Below are 20730 nucleotides of genomic sequence, written 5' to 3' on the forward strand. Positions count from 1 at the left end.
TAAAGTAAAATGCAACCCACTCTTACCTTAACCTTGTGCTCCAGCCCCGGATGTCACCCTGTACAGTAACAAATCTATCTGCCAGAAGTCACCGAAGATCCATTTTGCCCAAATGCATCTGTGCAAAGGATCCTCAGAGGACTGTACAATGCAGATGATTGTAGTTTCTGTATTTACTGTATATTGAATTATGCATCCGCAGTAATGACTAAAAATGTTCACACACTCCTAATGCACATAAGCTTCTATTTCTCAGAAAATGAATGCACAGAATTGAATTTGAGAGCACTGTTGATAGTTCAAATTCAATATTTCCTGTAAGTACTACAAGTACTGTAGAACACTAGACTAAGAAATGGCTTTTAAAGTTACAAAAGAATTACAATCCCAAAGCATTATTTCAATTTAAGGAAAGGGGGGGAGGGGGGGAGACAAAGCCCAATTCACAGTGAATGGCTAAAGGCTCCACAAGTACTGCTGAAATGTATACATTTTGTATTTATCCAATCATACTGGTTGCAATTCTCTCTTCTAAACAGAAGAAATTGTGTGCTGATGGTACATATGTCTGCAGTAACCCCCTGTTGCAAGCTCAGAGACGGTATGATTTTCTTTATAAAGATCTTTGAGTGAACTTCTCTATTAGACTTTAATTTATTATTTATTTTTTTTACATGTATTTCAGGAATGTACAAACTGGCCAGTGAGAGGGAGGGTGTGATGTGTATTTGGCTGATGAGTGACAAATTATTTCCAAATTTGAAAATAACCTTCCATATTTGTATACAAATATTGTAATAAGTAATTTAGGCATATTTGCAGTTTCATGCTTACAGGGCTTGGTCTGATATGAAATTATGGCACAATAATAAACAGGGTGTATTTTAAAAGGTACAATGTTTTTTATTCCGACAAAGAATCCATAACTCATTGGCTTTCAAACTAAACCTTTATTTAACCACTTGCATTAACTCCCGAATGGTCTAGTTGACAGAAGTGCTTAATCCCTATTTTGTGCACAGCATGTGGGATGTGAACCAAGACTGGCAGGCTAAGAATAAGATCTGGCAGAAAAACGCCAATAACTTCGTCCGGATCTACTACTACACCTCAGACCTCCCTCCAAAATCACAGCACACAACAACTTCAGCCACAAGCTCTCCTCAAAGTCTGAAAACTTGCAGAGAAACCCTTTGTGTATTTTTTCTTCATCTTTCTTTTTATTTTGATTTGAGAAATGTGTAAAAAAAAAAAAAAAAAAAAAAAAAAAAAAAAAATCAGAAAATCCTAGCAGTCCAAACATTAAATCAATAAGGATAAAGAATAAATATAAGGGAATTGCAGGGAGGAAAAAAATCCAAACAAAATTAACCTTAGCTGAATTTGTTTTCCAGTTTACTTTTTCATATCTATGTAAATTATACCTGGAAATAAAAAAAATAAAAAAAATAAAATAAGAAAAAAAAACAAAACTAGAAAAACAAAAATGGGAAAACAGCACAACTTTTCTCCTTATCCTTTTAACTTCACACATAAAGTAGATTCCAGGAAGATGGAAGTTTTTTTTATTTTTTATTTTAATTTACTTCCCCCCTACCTCCCCCAATAGGCAGCTTAGCTTACTAGATGTATGTTCCAAGAACTGCAAAAATGCCAACCCCCTCCTGGCTTCGGCTCTACTACAACTGCACACCCCATCCCAACATTCCAAGCACCAACAGAGAGGGGCATAAAGTTAAATTAAAAAAAAAAAAAAAAAAAAAAGGATCAATAGGGTTATTTTTCCATTCAGTGGTTTATTTACAGGTAAACACCTCAGTAATTTATTTGAAGCGGAGAAAAAAAATAAAAAATAGCGTCGGGAGTAGTGGCTATTTCTTAACAAGAGTGCTCTAGTTTTCAGACCTTTTATCAGTTCGCCTTTTTTCACATTTTTTTTTTTTTTTTTTTTACCATTTAACTTCACCAGCCTCTTTAACCCTGCGGTCGGAGCTTTTCTTTTGGAAAAGTTGAGCATCATAACTCATCCTTAAGCAAAACGGAAGAAAAGCAAAACAGAAAAAAATATATATTTATATATTTATATATAATTTTCCCCCCTGCTCCTCTCTGTTCTCCATGTCCCTCCGAGCAGTGTTTTTCAAGTCTCAGCACAGACACTTCACCATCAAAAGGGAAGTGAAACAGACGGCAACTTCAGAAGGCAAGTCCCTCTTCTTGGCGCCAGCAGGGTGAGCGAGATCGATGCATGGCTTTATTTTTCTTAATCTCTCACTAAAGTCCAACAGTAGAAAAAAAAAAAACACAGGAAGGCCTTCCTAGGCTAGGCCAAACCCCTCAGAGCACTCCTGGATGGCCAAAAGCAGCATGTGACGTAGCTTTTCGTAGCTCTCATAGGCTGGAAGGTCCAACTGGTTGAAACTAAACAGCAATAAAAATGGTTTAAGATGATAGCACACAGACAATTTTCTCATACTCAAATGTTAAAATATATAACATGCAAAGAGCATGAAAGTGACAAATCAGTTTTAAACCTGCAATGAGTTACAAGTTACCAAACGTTATCAAGCTCATTATATAGAGATTTAATTAGTAAATGTTTTTCTTTGCAGTATACGATTAGTTTTGCAGCATAATATGAAATATAACAAATACCATACTGTAGTATTATGGAAAATGTTGTCAAACTCTATAATTATAGCAAAATGTGTTTGAATACAGGTCAATTGCATTTTATTGCAAAATAAATACAATTTTCTTTTGCTTATATGCTTGTGTTTAAAATGTGTAAAGACCGTTATTTTAACACTTTAAATACATGCATACGGCCCATTTAATTAATTAATTTTTTTTAATCAGTCATGTAAACGAAAAGTTGGAAATAGAAAGGGCTTCCATGGCAGGCCTGGGCAACAAGAACCTATTAATCTCACTGGTATCACTTATTAGAAAACACATAACCTACTGCAAAGACAAGTTTACTGCACCATGAAACAAATATAAAAAGGTCACAAGGATGAACCTCAGCAGCCATATAGCACATGTACAGTTTGCTTAACCCCTTAAGGACCAAACTTCTGGAATAAAAGTGAATCATGACATGTCACACGTCATGTGTCCTTAAGGGGTTAAAGCAGTACACAAACGTATCTAACAAATCAAGTGAACTCAAGCACAAAGTAGTAATACAGGTTTGCTGCTGCTGCTGCTGCTACCCAAATATTTAAATGTAATGAAAGAAAAATTGTCAATTTACAGTGCCCCACATTGACATGGCATTGTATATTGAAAAGGGGCTGTGGGCCCAAAACTACTTACTTGTTTGTTATATTTCCTCAATTAAAGGAACACTATACTGTTCAGAATACCAACCTACTATACTACTACTAAATAAATTTGTATTTTATTTTTAATACAACATTTTACTTCTCTTTATCCAGTACCGAGGCTTATTCAGTGCTGCTTACCAACCTACCCTCCCGTGACATGACTATGTCCAATCCAATGCTCCTCATACAGAAGCATTGCGGGCCCAATGTGTATGGTCGCCAAAAGTCGCGGACACAAACATCTCCTTGAGTTAATGCTTTCCTGTAGGCACTTCTGCGTCACATGACACAGTCAGTGCAGCTAAAGCACCTCTACTGGCTGTTATACTGAGCCACTAAAGGTGGACTGATCCCTGCTTTTTAAAAATTTCAGGTTTCTCAAAACCTGCAATGTTTTACATTGCAGGATTAAAAGGACAGGGACACTGCACCCAGACAACCTTTAAATATTTTGGTATCACTTGCATTACCACATGGCACCTTAAAGCAAACATTTATAGGATACCTAAAAGTCAATCTCTTATTCGGATTCTTACCATGTGTGTGCAGAAGGCAGCCTGTCTGTGGATCGATCGTCCCTGTGTATTTGGAATTTCTGGATGCCGTTCATTCCTTCTAGAGCTGCAAAGCCCTGTAGAGGAACCTTAGACGTTCCAGTCACAAACTGAAGGAACTTGGCTCTGTCAGCCTGATCAAAAGAACGCAGTGCTCTCCAGAACCATTGAATCTGTAAGAAATAAAACACATATTAAACACTTATCAGAAGTCACTTAAACCTACAGTACAAGTAACACAACCTGGAGGGCCACACTGAAGCTACTCTACTCTGCATGCCACACAGTTTGAAGAAACTCAAATGTATGCCTTGGTTTCTACTAATCTGAGAAACAGCAGGGTAGAGATGTGTTACTCCCAATGTTGTGTTGTTCCCAATTACCCATGAACTCTGGTTATGCCAATGTCCACTTAAATAGAAATAAATGTTGGGGCGAGAGATGCCTATAGAGGCCTGTTTACTGTACGTATCTATAGACTTGTGTGACCAAATGTGCCAGGAACCAGGGAAGTTTGTGGAAAATGTACTCCATAGAGACGTATTGAATATCCAAGGGTTTTAATTTTATATGCAATCATTTAGACGGGGATCTAATCACCATTTCATAAACTTAAAATGAACACTCAGAGCACCATAACAACTTCATTGAAATTAAGTTATGGTGCCAGGAGGTCCCTGGTGCTGACTCACCTTAAGGGGTTAAACCATTCTCAAACAGTACAACCCCAAAGCCTGCGTTCGAACGCCATTATCTTCCTGCCTCTCTACCGTTCCGGCGCCACTGATTGGCAGAGTGCTGATGCTCTCAGCCAATAAATCCCCATTCATAAAAGTGGCTTGAAAAGAAAGTACCCTTTTAAAACCAGTATAATGAATATGGGAATTCACCAATTGGTTGAGAGTGTCAGCTGACTATTCTCAGCCAATCACCAGCACTGCTGCCCAATTCAGCAAGAGCCTTCAGTTTAAGAGAATTTTAGAAAATGGAAGGGCAGAGGCAGAAAGATTTGGTGCTGGAAACGCAGACTTTGGGGTTATACCGTTCAGGAATGGTTTAACCCCTTAAGTTGAGCCAGCCTCCTGCCACCATAACAACTTCATTTCAATGAAGTTATAAAGCAAAGTTATGGTGCCTAAACTGTCCCTTTAACATCAAACTGCAGAGTAAAAGCTGCCAAATGGTTTTAACAAGTTAAATAGCCAAGATCAATAAAGTTAAAGGACCACTATAGTGCCAGGAAAACATACTGGCTCAATAGGGTCCTTGGGTCCCCCTCACCCTCAAGGCCCCCCCTCCCGTCAGGCTCTAAGGTGAGGAAGGGGTTAATCCCTTACTTTTTTCCAGCGCCGGGATCCCTCGGCACTGGGTAATCTTCTCCTCCTTTGCCGTCATCGGCTGAATGCACATACGCGGCAAGAGCCGCGCGTGCATTCAGCCAGTCCATAGGACTAGAGGCTGGATTAACCCATATGTAAACATAGCAGTCTCTCTGAAACTGCTATGTTTACAGCAAAAAGGGTTAATCCTAGATGGACCTGGCACTCAGACCACTTCATTAAGCTGAAGTGGTCTGGGTGCCTATAGTGATCCTTTAACGTCAGCAGAGTTGACACCTCATTTGATTGGTTAATATACGAATGAACTGCTTCGGATCAATAAGGACTTCCACCTAAAAGGAAAGTTTGCTGCAAATCTGTGCAACAAATTTGCCAATATAGTCAAATATTTAGTAAATTTGATTTAAGAAAAAAAATTAAATAAAAAATAAATAAATAAATAGTATAGTAAGAGGCATGGCAAAAGCCTTACCTGGATAGAATTAGACTGGTACTTGTGATACTCTGTATTGGATTTTAAGTCGTCTATGTCAATGGTGGGCAAGCCGGAGATGAGCAGTTCCAGCTCCTGCTCCGTGAAGATAGAGATAAGACGTTTGGGGATAATCTCATAGAATCCCTCTAGGAAAGCAGCCAACTGTTTACGAATTGCACCTGATAAGAAAGACATGTTAGATAATCTCCTTTAACACTACTCACAATAGAAAATATGCAGGTTCAGTACGACTATCTCACTGTAGAGAGTTCCCTACGCACACACATTCATTGCCATACCTGTCATCTTCATCTGGCACACAAGGTGAACATATTCCTTTTTGTTATCCTCGGTTACGAGAATGTTTGCCCCATTAGGCTTCAGATCACGGACTTCACAGACTCCAAATTCCTGAACCTGTATTGAGAAAGGAGAGAACATGGAAAAAAAGGTAAAAAAAAACGGAACAGTGTTTTTGCACAGTCAAATAGCCCCCCAAAAAAATGCTATTATTGTGCCCAGCATGCAAGTTAGATAACCACCAGCAATGCTGTACAAGCAGTGCCTTGCTGAAGGCATGCCATAGAGTGCATTCTCTTTGATTGCGGGTGACCCACAGTGCAAAGAGCAGCATAGGTACATTTATTTAACTTACCATTGCAGCTATATTCACCTTAAATGAATACTCTCTCTGGGCACCATTTGATTAGTTTAACCTCATAACATAATAGGTTAAACTAATTACAAACAGTATAACCCTAAAGTTGAGAAGAAAGCATCAATTTGCATGACCCCTTAGCTTCAGGCAATGTTCTTATAGTGCCTGGAGTGTTCCTTTAATAAATGTTGCAAAGAACATTTAGAGTTGTTTAACCCCTTAAGGACCAAACTTCTGGAATAAAAGGGAATCATGACATGTCACACATGTCATGTGTCCTTAAAGGGTTAAGAACCCTTCTTGGGCAATTTAGCAAACTTATCTTTATCTAGATTAATTTATACATAATTGTTCCAGTTGGATAATCTTAAATGAACACATTTGAATCTTTTGGAAAGGATTTTTCATGCAGATTACACAAATACGTCAATACCGAATTCCAGTTACCAAAATGTGACTTAACATGTTTCAATGTTGTTTCGATCAGGTCATAATCACAAAACTGTGTGAATCTTTACACAACAGATGAAAGAGAAGACACACTAATCTCTGGTAAAATATGCCACATAATCTCTGTAGATTTGAAGGGCTGGAAGGTTTCATACCTCTGTGCTAAATGTCAAATCATATCCCAATGTGGAGACATCATTTTCCAGCAGATAGACCAAACCCTGGTAGAAATGATAGTCTTCACTTTCCATGTCTGTGTACCTGCAGGAAACAGGGGGGAAGGGGAGGAAATTATAATGTTGACATCTAAACTGGTTTTCAGTATTTACACAACCTTATTGTCTGGTCAGAAGCTTTTATTTTCAAGGAGCAACTCCATTAGGGCAACCTGAAAGAAAACTTACCGGACAGACTTGCCGAGGATGTGTTTGTAGAAGGACCGTGTGAAGTAGCATTCCAGCAGCCGATTGTCATACACTGCTTTTGCAACAATACGCCCCACAAACTTAAAATAGCTGAGGTGGTTGGGGTTGCAGTGGGATGAGGGATTGATGGTGTAAGTGACGCGATCTCCAGGTGAAGTGCGGAACAGTGCATACATGGGATTGAACATCTCCCTTGAGATGATCATATACCATTCTCTGAGAAGTCCACCTGCATCCTGGCCTTCTTCCCCCTCAAACACAATGTATCTGTGTGAATACAAAAAGGAATGTTTCTGACACATTCATAATAATTCTAAGAGTTTTTATGAGGAAAACCGTTCTGTGCTATAGAACCAAATAAACAAAATAACTTGCCTAAAGCACACATTTTACTGTCCCACTTAAGAAATATATCCTACCCCTTCCAAATAACCAAAAATAAATCAAGTGTCTCTTTTATAAGCAAAAATTTTGCTATAAACCTTTGGGAATTAGTTGTCTTTTTATTTACCTCCAGTGCCCCTGGTAATGTACGTAATGGTTTCCCCTCTATATGTTATGACTATCTTGGAATTTAAAAGAAATTACAATATAATCAACATGACAGTTCCATAAAAATTCCACTATGTGACAGTGCTGCTTAAAATGAAGTCTAATTAAAAGACAAATTAAATGTTGAGTGCAGGATTTTTTTTTTAAATCTGTTTGAATGGAAGTTACAAGACACTGAAGAGAAGGCTTTGCAAGATGCTACTTACTGCATTTCACAGAGAATAACATAACACACATGACCGGTTTCATAGAGGCAATGGATATACACTCCCCATTACATAAAACCAACCACTTACAATCTGTTTTTCATTTCTTCTGGAGATTTCCGATGGAGCTCACGATAAGAGTCTTCAAACACGTGGTCTCGTCTTACATGGACAGCCATATCTTCTTTGCGCAGCCCTTCATCCAGTCGCTCGAGCTCCTGGCGGAAATATCTGTGTGGAAGAGAAAATAAAGTAAAGGCAGGCCCTTACAGCATCTTGGTCTGTAGGTCAATTAACATTCTAAGAAAAGCATCAATGGTTGCACTAGAAACATGCCCTTGGTAACGCAGTTTTGGTTCAATATAGCAAGTCATTACCGTGCTGCCTTTTGGTGTGACACATGTGCTTAGCTGGAATGCACTAATCCTGGCTAATTTGGGTTGGTTAACCTCATACAATAGACTTGGCATAAACAGAAATTGACTTTAAACAATTAAAACATGAGGCTGCACATAAAATGAAGGGAAAATGAATACTTTAACCACTTCAGCGGTTGCTTTATTGTAGGTATGTTTCCTTCAAGATATTTACCCCTTTTCACTTTCTTTTGGAATATATTTCATGCTACCAACTACAGCACAGTGAGAGAGTATTTTATTGCAACAACAATGTAATCACACTGTAATGCATGCTTGTCTAGTGTCCGAAATGATGTTGAAGCCAGAAGCGTTTAGATTACTATATAAAAAGTTAAATATCAAACTAAACAAAAACTTTCAAAAACCGTTCAGCCAAGTAGCATTTTTGGTAATAATATTAAATACTACTTTACAGCTCTTTGTGAAAGCTGGTCTATTGCATAATAAAATTAGACCCTTAGTGTGCACTAAGAAGGCCTTGAATTTATCAACATGTAGAACTCACAAAGGATGTCATACTTACTTGCGCTTCACATCAAAGTCGAGGACTCTGATATAATCCACAAGTACAGCGAAGGGCCCATCCGCTAAATGAGTGGTGGACTGCCGGAGAATCTGGTTTAACACAGTGCGGTGTGTTTCTAGAAAAGAAGAGGTGTCAGAATCAGTATCATACCAGTGAATACAATTTAACTTCGCGTTTAGTAGGGATGCGTCAACTAATTTCAACTTCCAGCACTAGTTCTCTAAATTATAAAATAATAACAAGCACATATATGCAAAACTTTATACCTGCAAAACGAAGAAACTTTTGTGTGTCTGGAGGCAGGCTGGATGAGATGTGCATAGCTGAAGGTTCCCGAGAAAAGAAGGGATCCAAGGAAGAAGGCGTAGCAGGTGTGAGTGGCGCTGGGGACAAAGGAGGGGGCTCATCTTTGATATGAGACAACTGGCTTTCTCGTGTATCCCGTACTGGAGGCTTGCTTTCTCGTTCTGTTGCGTGGACAAGGAAAAAGGCTTCTACTGCAGGCTGAAGAACTGCAGAAGGAGAAATTATAATCATTGAAGATTGTATTTCCAAAAACAAAACTGCAAAAGATCGGTGGAACTACACAGTGTAGTTTGGTTACCTAACACAGCATGCTGGTCATGTGACTCCTCCAATTCTTTCAGACATTCTCCCAGCATGTCCCACAATTCATCTAGACTTAGCTGCTCACTCAGTAGTGGCAGTTCTGGCAACCGCTCTTCCTCTTTCTTCTCAGCAGGCTGGGATCCTTCAGAAGCTGAAAAAAAAGCACATTTGAACAGTTATATCTGAAATAAATTCACAAAATGGTCTGCTTGTAATGAAAATATACATTTTCAGAAATCTACTGTCCACTAACCAACTGACTGAGTGTCCTGTGTGACAGGAGATGGCTGGTCAACATCCATTGGAGATTCTTCTCGTCGAGTAGATCCTTCCGCCTGAACAAGACAAAAACAGGTCAGTGAGGTGGCAAAGAAAGTAGGCCTTGCCACATGAGTTTAGGAGAGATGAGGGGTGTGAAAAGTAAACTATAGGGGCAAAGAAGCTGTTGCTCTGAAGAAAACCAGAAGCCATGATTTGGTTAGCAAAAAGCCATGTGCTAACTTTGCTTTGCCAAGCCTCAATGCACATGCAATAGGCAGTCAGAGAGAAGTACAAGAATAAGCTGGTCTAGAAGGACCAGCAGGTGTACATGACACAAACATAAGGACAAAACAAGCAGGTGGGAAAAGGTTGGTGCATATTAGGAAATGAAAACCAGCTCAAATTAAGAGGGAGGAACAAACTAAAGGATGGATGTTCTGCCAGCGTCAGTCATCATGCTAACCGTTGCAGTTTGCAGCTGTCTCCGCGCCCTTTGACCCTCACGTACCATTTGTATAATGGCATCAGCCTCAGCCTCCAGCTGCTGCACAGCTGCCTGGATGCTGCTAGCCGAGGCCAGACTAGCAGCTCCTGCAAAAAAACCAAACAAAAAAAACACCGTTAATGCAATGACTTGCACATTAAAATAACCCAAACACTTGCCCTACAGTTGTTTCTGGACTATATTTACAGGTGATTTATGGAAACTTATTCCACTCATTAATGGACTAAAACCTCTCAAGAGTCTGAAGTTGCATATCACCTGCATCATATAACTAAAGAACATCTACCCTCACAGAGTGCTGGATAAATCCATAATACAAACTTTGCAAAGTCTCTAAAAGCTTTTGAATTCACAAAGTGCCACGGATATTCCAGGCTGAAGAGCATTAATTAAATGTGGCTCTTTTATCATTGACCCATTTGAAGCAGCATCCTCAACATGCAATAAACATGCAATAAAATACATTGAAAAATATTTCTCATTTTATGATCATGGTTTTACTTCGCTACAAGACTACCATTTTTCCCACCTAGTCTGCTGGTCTGCTTTGCCTTCTTGTTGGCTCTGCGAGTGTCGTCCCTTAGCTGGATGATGACCTGCAGTACTCTCAGGAAGAATTTCTGCGTGGAAGTCTTCGAAGTCAGCATGGACATGGAAGGCAACTGCAGCTCCCTTCCTCCTAGTGGGCGTTTCTGGGATGCCACAATCACCACGTTCTCTGCAATGTCGAACCTGGACCGTAGGGACGGGGTGGGGAGAGACCTGACAATTTAGATTGACCACTGTCCTCATCCACAAACTTAGCAACTTCTTACAAACAGGCCAAATGGTCCAGGACCACAACACTCACCTGCTCTGCATTTTGCCCTTAGCCTTGGCATTCTGAGGCTGCTCTTCTGGCAATCCATCTGGAGAAATTGCCTCACACTGAATACGTCTCTGCTGCTCCAGGTTGTATTCCCGTAGCTCTGCTAAGAGAGTACCTAGAAAAATAAAGCCAGCATGAGATCAGTTACTTCCAGGTACAAGATGGGATTTGGTAAAAGGGACATACTTTCTGTATATAATCAGTGATGGCAAACATTCCTTACCAATCTGTTTACACAGTGTGTATCCTAAGTGATGGGCTCCACTAAGAAGCAGTTTGAGCACAGTGTCCCTTGTGCTAGGATCACCCCGCGACAGCTGTAATAACACATTTGCTGCATCCTCCAACCCTTCCTCAGAACATGAGTGGGATGTCAGAACCTACAATGGAAACATGGAAATTCAGCTTGTGGCCCATAAGGCAAAGGACCTAATTGCAGAGGCATGATAATCTTGTTACTTTACATAGAAGCTTGTGAAATGTGCTATACGGAATATACAAATTCAAGCGGGAAAACTGTAGGTATGACATCTTGAAAGGCCACAGGCCAGCTCTTAAAGGAACAATATTGCATTAGGAATACGAATGTGTATTCTTGTGGCCGTTTACGTTAACGGCTCCCACCTGTAGGGAGGAGGAAGAACCTCCACGGCTGAGATCATAGAGATCGATAATCACAGGGAATTTAAGGCTTTCCAACAAGAAGGCATTATAAGGCTAGTGCACATGCATGGCAGTGCGTTAATCACATGGTCCCTCTGTGGCTTGATACTCTTCATTAAAAAGACTGGCAAAATGTGAAATACTGAGAACCCAATCCTCATCCTTTCTTACGTATACAGTATTGATGAGGAGTTGGGGTTATTTCCAGGGCTTGGAGCACAGCTACTTTGATGCTACTATTTTCTACCCTATTATAATTGAATATTCAATTGGCAACATTGAATACTGACCCTTTAATTGTGGCACACAAAGGTTGATATGGCCCACTGATTAATGTGTACCTACAGTCCTGAAAATAATTATTTTAGCAACCTTAGATTACCTGCATTCCACCTCACCCATTGATTTCGTCCACTGCAGCCTCCAGCTCCACCTCTGGTGATGCCAGTATCCAAGCAGACATCACCAGTGACTTCACGGAGAAGCAATGAATTGGAACTAGGCATGCACGGCCAAACACTGTGCTCCTCCAATTAAATGTTATGCTACGATCAGCATTAGATTCCAGGATAGAGTTTCACTCTGTTCTGGAGGAGGAAGTGCCCCTAGTGATTGTCAGGCATAGGCAACCTTCAGGACTTCATCTACCATCATGCTGCCAAAGTTCTAATCCTGAACTAGAGGCATGTTTAACCCTATACCATAAACATTGAAGTTTCTACTAAATTGCAATATTTAACATCGTGGGGATAAAATGACAGAATAATTGCACCCAGTGCACTTCATTAAGATTAATTGGTCTGGGAGACTGTAGCAATCCTTTAAAAACCAGTTGTAGAGGAAAGCATGATAAGTAAGGCATTCCACAGCACCAATAGCCCTAATGCAGTCATATGTTAGATGAAGGTGGAAGCAAGACTTATAAACCTTTATTAGGCAATTTACAAAATGTTCTAAGAGATCTGACTTTGTGCTTTAAACAAGTCAGGTTGACAAGCTTATGAATACACAAATTAGCACAGTATTAACATGATAAACATTATAGAAACAAGAAAATTATACACTACGTGCGTGCAGTGCTAGTAAAACAAACTGGTTTGAAATAGCTTGCAGGTAACCAATGGTTTCCACATTGCAGTCCAGGATTCATGGAAATGAGCACATCTAATGTGTTTTAAATCCCAGAATATCAAAGTGCTTACCTCAACAGAAAGTTGAAGCTGTTTCTCAGTAAGCCCTGAAGCAGCCATCTTTTCAGGTAGACTGCTGCCTTCACTGGATTTTGCAGGAGACTTGCCACTTTTTGTAACCGCTGCAAAGAAAAAAGAACGCAAACTCAAAGTGAGACACCATTTCACCACAATGTATACCTGATTTGACATCATATTGCATGGTACTTACTTGACACTACATTTGTAGTGATGGCAGTTGGCACGGTTACAGCCTGTACAGGTAGAGGTACTGGTGCTGTTGCAGGGGTGGGTGCAGGAACAGGTGCAATTGCATTTGATGCAATTGCCAATGATTCTTGAGCTTTGTTATCAGGAAGGGCAATAGAAATGAGAGAAAGAAGACGTAGCAGCTTCTCAGTAAGTAGTGAACTCCGCCGGATGACAGGGTGCGACAACATATTCATGAGCTGACCCAGAGGTGAAGCCTCCAGACTGCACTGAGAGGACTCACCCTCAGCCCCAGAGCTCACTGGGATAGACTTGACAGAGGTTTTTCCTTTCCGGCTAACATTCATGTTGTCCAGTTTAACTAGCAAGTCCCAAAAGTCCGTGGAAATGTTGCCTGCCCCGGTGCTGCTCGACGGTGCAAGGCACGGACTGCAAGTCAGTTTTATACTCCTCTCCCTGCTCTCACTGGTTTCTACACTGCACTCTTTGGTCCGCTGCTGTGTGAAATGACTGGGGAATACCTGTGGAAGAGAGATGAGTCATTGACCAAAGAATCTATTTTTCCATAAACGTCCAACAAACAAACTGTGTACAGGCTGAATCCAGCAAGTACAAGTGTAATGTCCGCAGACAAAAACAAATAACAAGAGTGTAGGCAACTTGAGCTTTCAGCAGAATGACCATTTAAATTGTGTAATATCCTTGGAAGGATGAACAAAAGTAAAATTATTTCATAAAGAAAACAAAACATTTTCCATATAAAATTCAATAGGTATTGTATCTGATGTGTAAATAAATGTAATATTACTGCTTGCAAAGGCTACTCTTAAAATAAATGCCACAGGTATTAAGCACTGTGGTGTGTGTGATATAAATACACACACACACACACACACACACAATCTACAATAGTACAAATGCAGTAAAAATCCACAGGTCATATTTCACTATCTGGATAAACAAACAAAAGCATCACTTATAATATTACACATTATGGGAAACCCTGTTGAAAAACAGATGTCTCACCTTTGCCAACTGTATCAGTGTGTCCAACACATGCCTGCAAACCACCGGAGCTGCTTGTGGGTGTATGTGAACAGTGGAGCCACAGGCTGCATGCTTTTCAGTGTGCTTGCGCCCTAGAGTCCTCTGGATTTGGAAGATGTTGGTACGGCAACCAAGAGCAGCGTCCATTGACACAGAGAGCCAGGAGAGCTGGTTTGAGTTCTTAGCTGCACAGGATGGAATCAATTCTAAGGGACGGTTGTCATGGCTGGAAGAGCAAGCCTTGGCTCTTTTATCTGGTCCTCCTATAGGAGTCTTTGGGCTCTCTATACAAAGCTCACTTTCACTGCTGCGTTGCAGAATGGACAGTAAGCTTCTAATTACCCAGTTGCGGGTTTGTGCATGGTAACAGAGGTTCCTCAGGACACGATGCAAGCGACTGGTGTTAAGCTTGGGTTCATCCACAAACAGCAGCACAAGAAGACAGGAGAGTGCCTCATGATCAAGTAACAAGCGTCCTCTGAGTCGCAGCAGGCTGTCCACATTGCTTCCTGCTGGCCTGCTGAAAGAGAGAGGGGGAAAAAAAATTAGTCTCTACTTAATTGACAGAGGTTAAAGTAGCTCTCAGGCTTCAAAGTACCAACACCAATCCAAAAAGTCTTAAGAATGTAAAGATCAACAATTTTTATCAAAACCATTTTTACTGTGAATGCATGGTACAAGAATATAGCACGAGTGACATCATTTATGCTTTTAAGCGGTTATTCGGTCAGTTACATTCACTATTTTGTGGTTTTCTCAACATAAAGAAAACAGAAAAAAACATAACAGTTACAAAACCAAATAGGTCATTGTTAATAAGTAAGAGGTTGAGCTTTGACAGTTACCTTTAGATGTGGGTGTCCAGCAGGCTTAGCCACTGCCAATTCTCCCGAGATACCACTTGCGTGGATCAGGGACTATGAGCTGTTGTTGCTCAGGGCAAGGAAACATACAATAATTTTGCGGTTTAACAGTTAAGAGCAGGAGAACGTACACCAAAGAAGGTCTGCGGTTCAAGTGCTCTGCTATTAAAGCATGAATTAAAATACCAAATTAGACAGAACATATTAAACCAATTGCTGGTTTGCCTTAGCCTCCTGCCCTCCAACACAGAGTTAGGCCAGTGTTCGGGGATAAGTTGAGATAAGCCCATCAAGAAATTACTGCCAGGGGATCTCGACCTGTCACCACCTCAGCTGCCCATGCCGTGTATACCAAAGTGGTTTTCACCTCGGTCTTGAAAGATTTGTCTAGGGTGAGTATTTATGATCTTCAGGCCAAGAGAAATTTTTAGACGAGGAGTTTTGTTAGTGTGTCCAACCAATCCATTTTAAATACAAAAGCAAGCTTGGTTAGAAATAACTCCATGGGGGTGCGAGCCGCTGGGTCCAGACCTGCAGGATGGTTTTGCGTCCCACCGCTGCTACGAATAGGAGGAATCGTTTGTTAGGCAGTGGGAGACCTAGTAAGGGTCCCAAAAGCAAAAATTCAGAGGTAAGCGATAAGATAGGCATGTCCCTCTAAGTAACCGTTTAGCTCGGTCCAGAAAGACTGGATTAGAGCGCACTCCCACAGACAGGTCAGCCTTGGTGTGTGTGCATTTGAAACAAGTCGCAGTCTCCCTTTTGGCCATGAGATGGAGTCAGTGAGGGGAGTAATAAGCATAAAGTAGAGTTGTAAGGAACATGTCCCTATAAGACACCATTGGTAGTATCTGGCTATGGGTAAAGTGTGCAGTGAGCATGTCTCCCGGGCTTATGTTCGGAAAACGTGTCTTCCACTTCCCTATGCCTGTTGGTGAGGTGCTCCAGTCCGGGATATATCGCAGTGTCTTATAGAGTTTGGAAATGGAATAGGCAGTGGAGTCAGAAAAGCACAATATTGTGTCTACAGCTTTCTCCCAGTCAGCAGGCGTGAAGTGTTGAGTAATGGTGTTATAGTAGTGTCGTGTTTGAAGGTAAGCAAACCAGGGAAGAGGAAGGCCTGCAAAACGCTCCCGTATCTCAGCAAGGGAGAGAAACCTCTGGCCGACATGATCTACAAAAGGCCGGAGGGTGGCAATCCCACTCTCCGCCCACATTGTGAAAGGGTGGTGAGCGCCTAGGGAAAGGTCCGGGTTGTGAGTTAAATGTAGGTGAATGGTTCGTATTGGGTCAACACCCAGTTTGGAGTAAGACTGTTTCCATGCCCTAATAAGGGTAGCCAGGAGGGGATTAGATAGGATATAGTCAGGGAGTAGGTGGTGTGGCCTGTGAAGGAGAGCCACGAGTGGGTTCAGTGATGCCAGATAGGACTCCAATGACAAGTTAGAAAAATCTGTTATGAGATTGAATCCAGTCTAGCGCATGTCTAAGCTGTGCTGCCAAACTGTATTCCCCGGCATTAGGCAGGTTTAGACCACCATCAGCCCTGTGTTGGTTTAATTTGGTAAGGCTAAGGCGTGCCCTACGCCCCTGCCAGAGATATTGTCTGAGATGTTTGTTCAACAAACAATCGTCACTTTTCGAGAGGAGTTTTGGGAGCATCTGTAGGGGATATAACAGTTTAGGAAAACTGACCAATTGGTATAGATTGGCCCTTCCAATGTAAGATAAAGGCAACTTGTGCCAGTGTTCAAACTCTGCAAAGATGGTTGTTAAGATTGGCGGAATATTTAATTTATATATGAGGGAGAGATCTTTAGGGACCTTAATGCCAAGATATTTAAGCACCCTCGACTGCCACCACAGAGGAAATCCTCGAGGGAGTGATGGAGGAGGGCGTCCACTCAAGTGAAGGACACAATTGACCCTTAGGCCCGCCATGTTGCGAAATGTCTCAAGCAAGTCAACAAGGGGTGGCAGGGAGCGTCGTAAGTCAGTGACAAAAAGTAACAGATCATCAGCAAATGCTGTGACTTTCAGTGTAACGTCACCCATCGGTATGTCCCTAAACCCCTGTAGCTTCTCAATAGCTCTCAGTAACGGGTCGATGGCAAGATTAAATAGAGGCGAGAGCGAGTTTGATGTCCTTATTAAGTAGTGATATTGGGCGATAATAAGCCAAATTCTCAGCATCCCTGTCGGGTTTGGGAATTATTCTGGCTCGATTAAGTTCATCTATTGGCAGGCATTCTAAATATATTTTATTGAACAATTTATTTAATTCGATATTTTTGTGAGTTTTAGCAAAGAATACAACAGTGCATTCGTGAGAAGCAGAAAGCCATATAGACATAACTCGGCTGTACCTACACTCTTTTTTTTTTTTTATTTAAGAGCTAATGCGCCCCGGCTCCCTTAAAGGTGGCAATTGGGCTTGTAACTTGGGTGATGCTGGCAATGGGTTGCGTGCGCCTTATGACTAGTTTGCATTACTCCTTATTGCAGAGGCTCTAGTAAGGCACTTGTTTAAGGTGTAGGCATGTATACGCAGGCTGATAGCCTCCCATGGCCGGGTGGAAATATGTAGGACGCCGGTACAGGAGGTCGGGGTCATGCGCGAGGTGATCAGAGGTTAACAATTTTAGCGCAGCGATACCGCTTATACACTCTGTACTATGGGGGGTGGGGTGGGACATGGATGCTTTAACGTAGAGCTACATCTGAGGCCTATGGAGCCAACAACATAACATTAGAGGCAAGTTATATATTCACAGTCAACAGTAAAGGAAGGTAAAACTTAAACATTATTAAGGTGCAACATATTCAAGGCAGGTATGGCCCCAGAGATCAGGGCGGCAGTTCTGTCGCTGCGGGTGCTCCTCTTCTAGGCACAAATGGGGTAATGTCCGCTACATTCCAGGCTGAGTGGTCTGCTGATGGCGTCTTTACCCCTGGCAGGCCAAGGGATTGCAGGAAGGCTTGTGCTTCAGCGGGTTGTGATATGGCATATGTCTTGCCCGCTTTGTCGGCCAGGGCCTCATTTGTATGCAATAGAGTTCTCTTGGAGAAGCTGGGTAATTGGCTTAAGAGATCTCCATGCCAAGGTATGCCTGGAAAAGTCCCGGAAAAATGCCAGCTGTGCCCTTTCAAAGGAAACTGTGGAGGTGCCCCTGACTGCCCCCATAATAACACCACGGTCAGAGTCCCGCACCAGTCTCAGTAATACATCCCTGGGTACCTCTTGGGCTGCGTTGGTCGCCTTGGTCAGTCTAAAGCATGAATCTACCACCAGTTGCTTTGCCTGTTTGGGCACGAGGAGGGTAGCGAGGAGCCTCCTGCAGTAGTGGGGGAGCTCTGCTCCTGAGACCGTTTCTGGCACCCCCCCTTATCCTCAAGTTGCGTGCCCTGGCTTTGTCCTCCATGTTGGCTATCTGGGCATGGTGGTCTGCACACTGCTTCTGCAGAGCTCCTATGGAAGCATCTGTGGCCGACTGCGCAAGCCTGGAGCCTGCCATGCTTTTCTCCACTGCATGCATGCGCGTGGTGAGGGTAGTCACTTCTTCCCGGATTGGTGCCAGATCCGCCCTGAACATGGCCTGGGATCTCGGTCATTAAAGCTTTTATGTCTGCCTTAGTGGATGGGGCAGAGTCCTCATGGCCTGTGTTTGCCTGTGGCCCTGGTCGCTGCCTTGGCGGAGGGGAGAAGTCAGCTGTATTGCCGTCATCATCCGAGGACAGCGGCGTGGATGCCTCTGCGGGCGCCATCTTGGCTGTTGCAGACCGCGCGGTCGTGCGCATAAAGGTGCCAATATCTTGCAACCCTGCGCCCGGATCCGAGCACATTTTTTTATTCTTCTTCCCCATATCGTCTGGGATCGGGCTGCAGCTCCAGTGGCTCGGTAGCAAGGTTAGTGGCAACTTGTTTCGCCGTTTACTCGGGCCGTCTTGCGGAGCAGCTCCGAGACACGTCCGGCTTGTTCAGGCGTCGGCTCTGCCCCCCTGAACAAGTTTATGAGAGTGGGACTAAGCTGTTTATGGGATTTATAGTACTCTGAGGTAAAGCCGTCGGGACCGGTGCTTTACCTGTCCTGAGGGTCTTTATTGCTATGTGAATTTCACTCTCCGAGATAGGTTCACTAAGAAGTTCCCTGGACTCCTCACTCAACTAGGGAAGGTTAAGGAAAGCCATGCTATGTCTATGGTCATCCGGCTGTGCTCCAGTTATTTTTTTGTAGTAATCACAAAATAGCTTGTTGATGACCAAGGGTTTTTAGTAAGATACGCTGGGAAACGCCAATGTGCGGTAATGGGGTTTGAGGGCTGTGTGGAGCGAAGTAGTGTGATAGCTGCGTGATCAGAGACGGTGATTGGCTCTACAGTGGACCAGTTGACATGTGGTAAAACTGTTGGGGTAACCAGGAACATATCAATTCGAAATACTAACAATTAAAGAAACAAAAACACAACAACCTTCAAAGTAAGTATTTCAGGGAATTGGCAACTGGAAAATAAAGTTTGGAGGGTTTGTGACTGATCATGCGAAGTATACACAATTGCTTGAATTAAATATACCTGGTATGTGTACTGCTCCCACTCATTTGAAAGGTGCTTCCTCTCTGCACAGCCAGACGTGTGTACTGGACCCCTCTATTCCCACTCAACCGGCTTGTGAAAGCTTCAAAGAAGGAAAAAAAAAAATTTGTAAAAATTGAGACCCTAAGGAATTCAACTTGGAATAGCACAGCATGTTGGTTAGAGAGCTCTATTTGCTTCGAGACATTTCAGCCACATGCAAAATTACATAGTTACAAGGGCTGAAAAGTGACATGTGTTTCAAGTTCAGCATCTCTTACATCTGGTTGTACTGTTGCTGAGCCACAAGGTGGAAAAAAAAAAAAAACAGTTTAAGCACTTTCCAATTTTGCAACAAACAAGGGAAAAAAAATATTAACCCTAGAATGGCATTTAGATCTCATCTGTGTTTGATAAGCTGTTACCTCACAAAAAAAGAGTAAATATGTTTTTTAAGCCAAGTATTCATCCAGTTGCGGTTTAAACATCTGTATAGACTGATAAAACCACCTCTTCAGGCAGAGATTTCCACATTCTTATTGTTCTTGCAGTAAAAAAAAACCAGACTAAATCTCATTTCTTCCAGTCTAAATTTGTGCCCTCAAGTCCTATGCTTGGTCCTGTTTATGAACGGATTTCCAGAGAATGGATTGTATTGGCCCTGATTATATTTGTATAATGCAATCATATCCCCTCTGAGGCGTCATTTTTCTACACTAAAAGATTTGAATTTGTTAACCTTTCTTCATAACAAAAATAAAAAATTTATTAATTTTGCAGCCCACTTCTGCACTTTTTTTTAGTGCCATAATATATTCCTTCTTTAGAACAGGTGCCCAGAATTGCACAGTATATTCAAGGTATGGTCTAACCATTTGATTTATAAAAGGGCAAAATTATAATTCTATTCCGAGAATTAATTCACCTTTTTATAAACGACAAAACCACAACTAAACACCACTATTTTGCTTGTGTGAAAACTTCTTTAAAAAGTATACATGAACCAAT

At 41.7% G+C, this 20730-nt stretch overlaps 1 protein-coding gene across 13 annotated transcripts in view; it reads right to left on the reverse strand.

Moving 5' to 3' along the window:
• Positions 1-930: 930 nt before the first annotated feature.
• Positions 931-20730, reverse strand: part of HUWE1 (HECT, UBA and WWE domain containing E3 ubiquitin protein ligase 1) — a 93123-nt gene continuing 73323 nt past the window's right edge. For 9 of the 13 annotated variants that reach the window (XM_063432494.1, XM_063432500.1, XM_063432497.1 and 6 more), the window contains 19 exons: positions 19723-19825; positions 14267-14807; positions 13242-13761; positions 13043-13152; positions 11401-11557; positions 11160-11292; positions 10839-11071; positions 10268-10395; positions 9797-9878; positions 9539-9694; positions 9201-9446; positions 8932-9049; positions 8080-8220; positions 7211-7498; positions 6962-7067; positions 5998-6115; positions 5696-5877; positions 3866-4056; positions 931-2421 (listed from right to left, as the gene is read on the reverse strand). In XM_063432494.1, coding sequence (XP_063288564.1) covers positions 2319-2421; positions 3866-4056; positions 5696-5877; positions 5998-6115; positions 6962-7067; positions 7211-7498; positions 8080-8220; positions 8932-9049; positions 9201-9446; positions 9539-9694; positions 9797-9878; positions 10268-10395; positions 10839-11071; positions 11160-11292; positions 11401-11557; positions 13043-13152; positions 13242-13761; positions 14267-14807; positions 19723-19825 — 3656 coding nt within the window. In that variant the 3' untranslated portion in view covers positions 931-2318. The remainder of the gene's footprint in view (positions 2422-3865; positions 4057-5695; positions 5878-5997; positions 6116-6961; positions 7068-7210; positions 7499-8079; positions 8221-8931; positions 9050-9200; positions 9447-9538; positions 9695-9796; positions 9879-10267; positions 10396-10838; positions 11072-11159; positions 11293-11400; positions 11558-13042; positions 13153-13241; positions 13762-14266; positions 14808-19722; positions 19826-20730) is intronic. The other 4 variants (XM_063432504.1, XM_063432503.1, XM_063432498.1 and 1 more) reach the window with 2 other exon arrangements.

This window comes from Pelobates fuscus, chromosome 9 (assembly GCF_036172605.1).
Source record: "Pelobates fuscus isolate aPelFus1 chromosome 9, aPelFus1.pri, whole genome shotgun sequence".
In the NCBI taxonomy this organism is placed as follows: domain Eukaryota; kingdom Metazoa; phylum Chordata; class Amphibia; order Anura; family Pelobatidae; genus Pelobates; species Pelobates fuscus.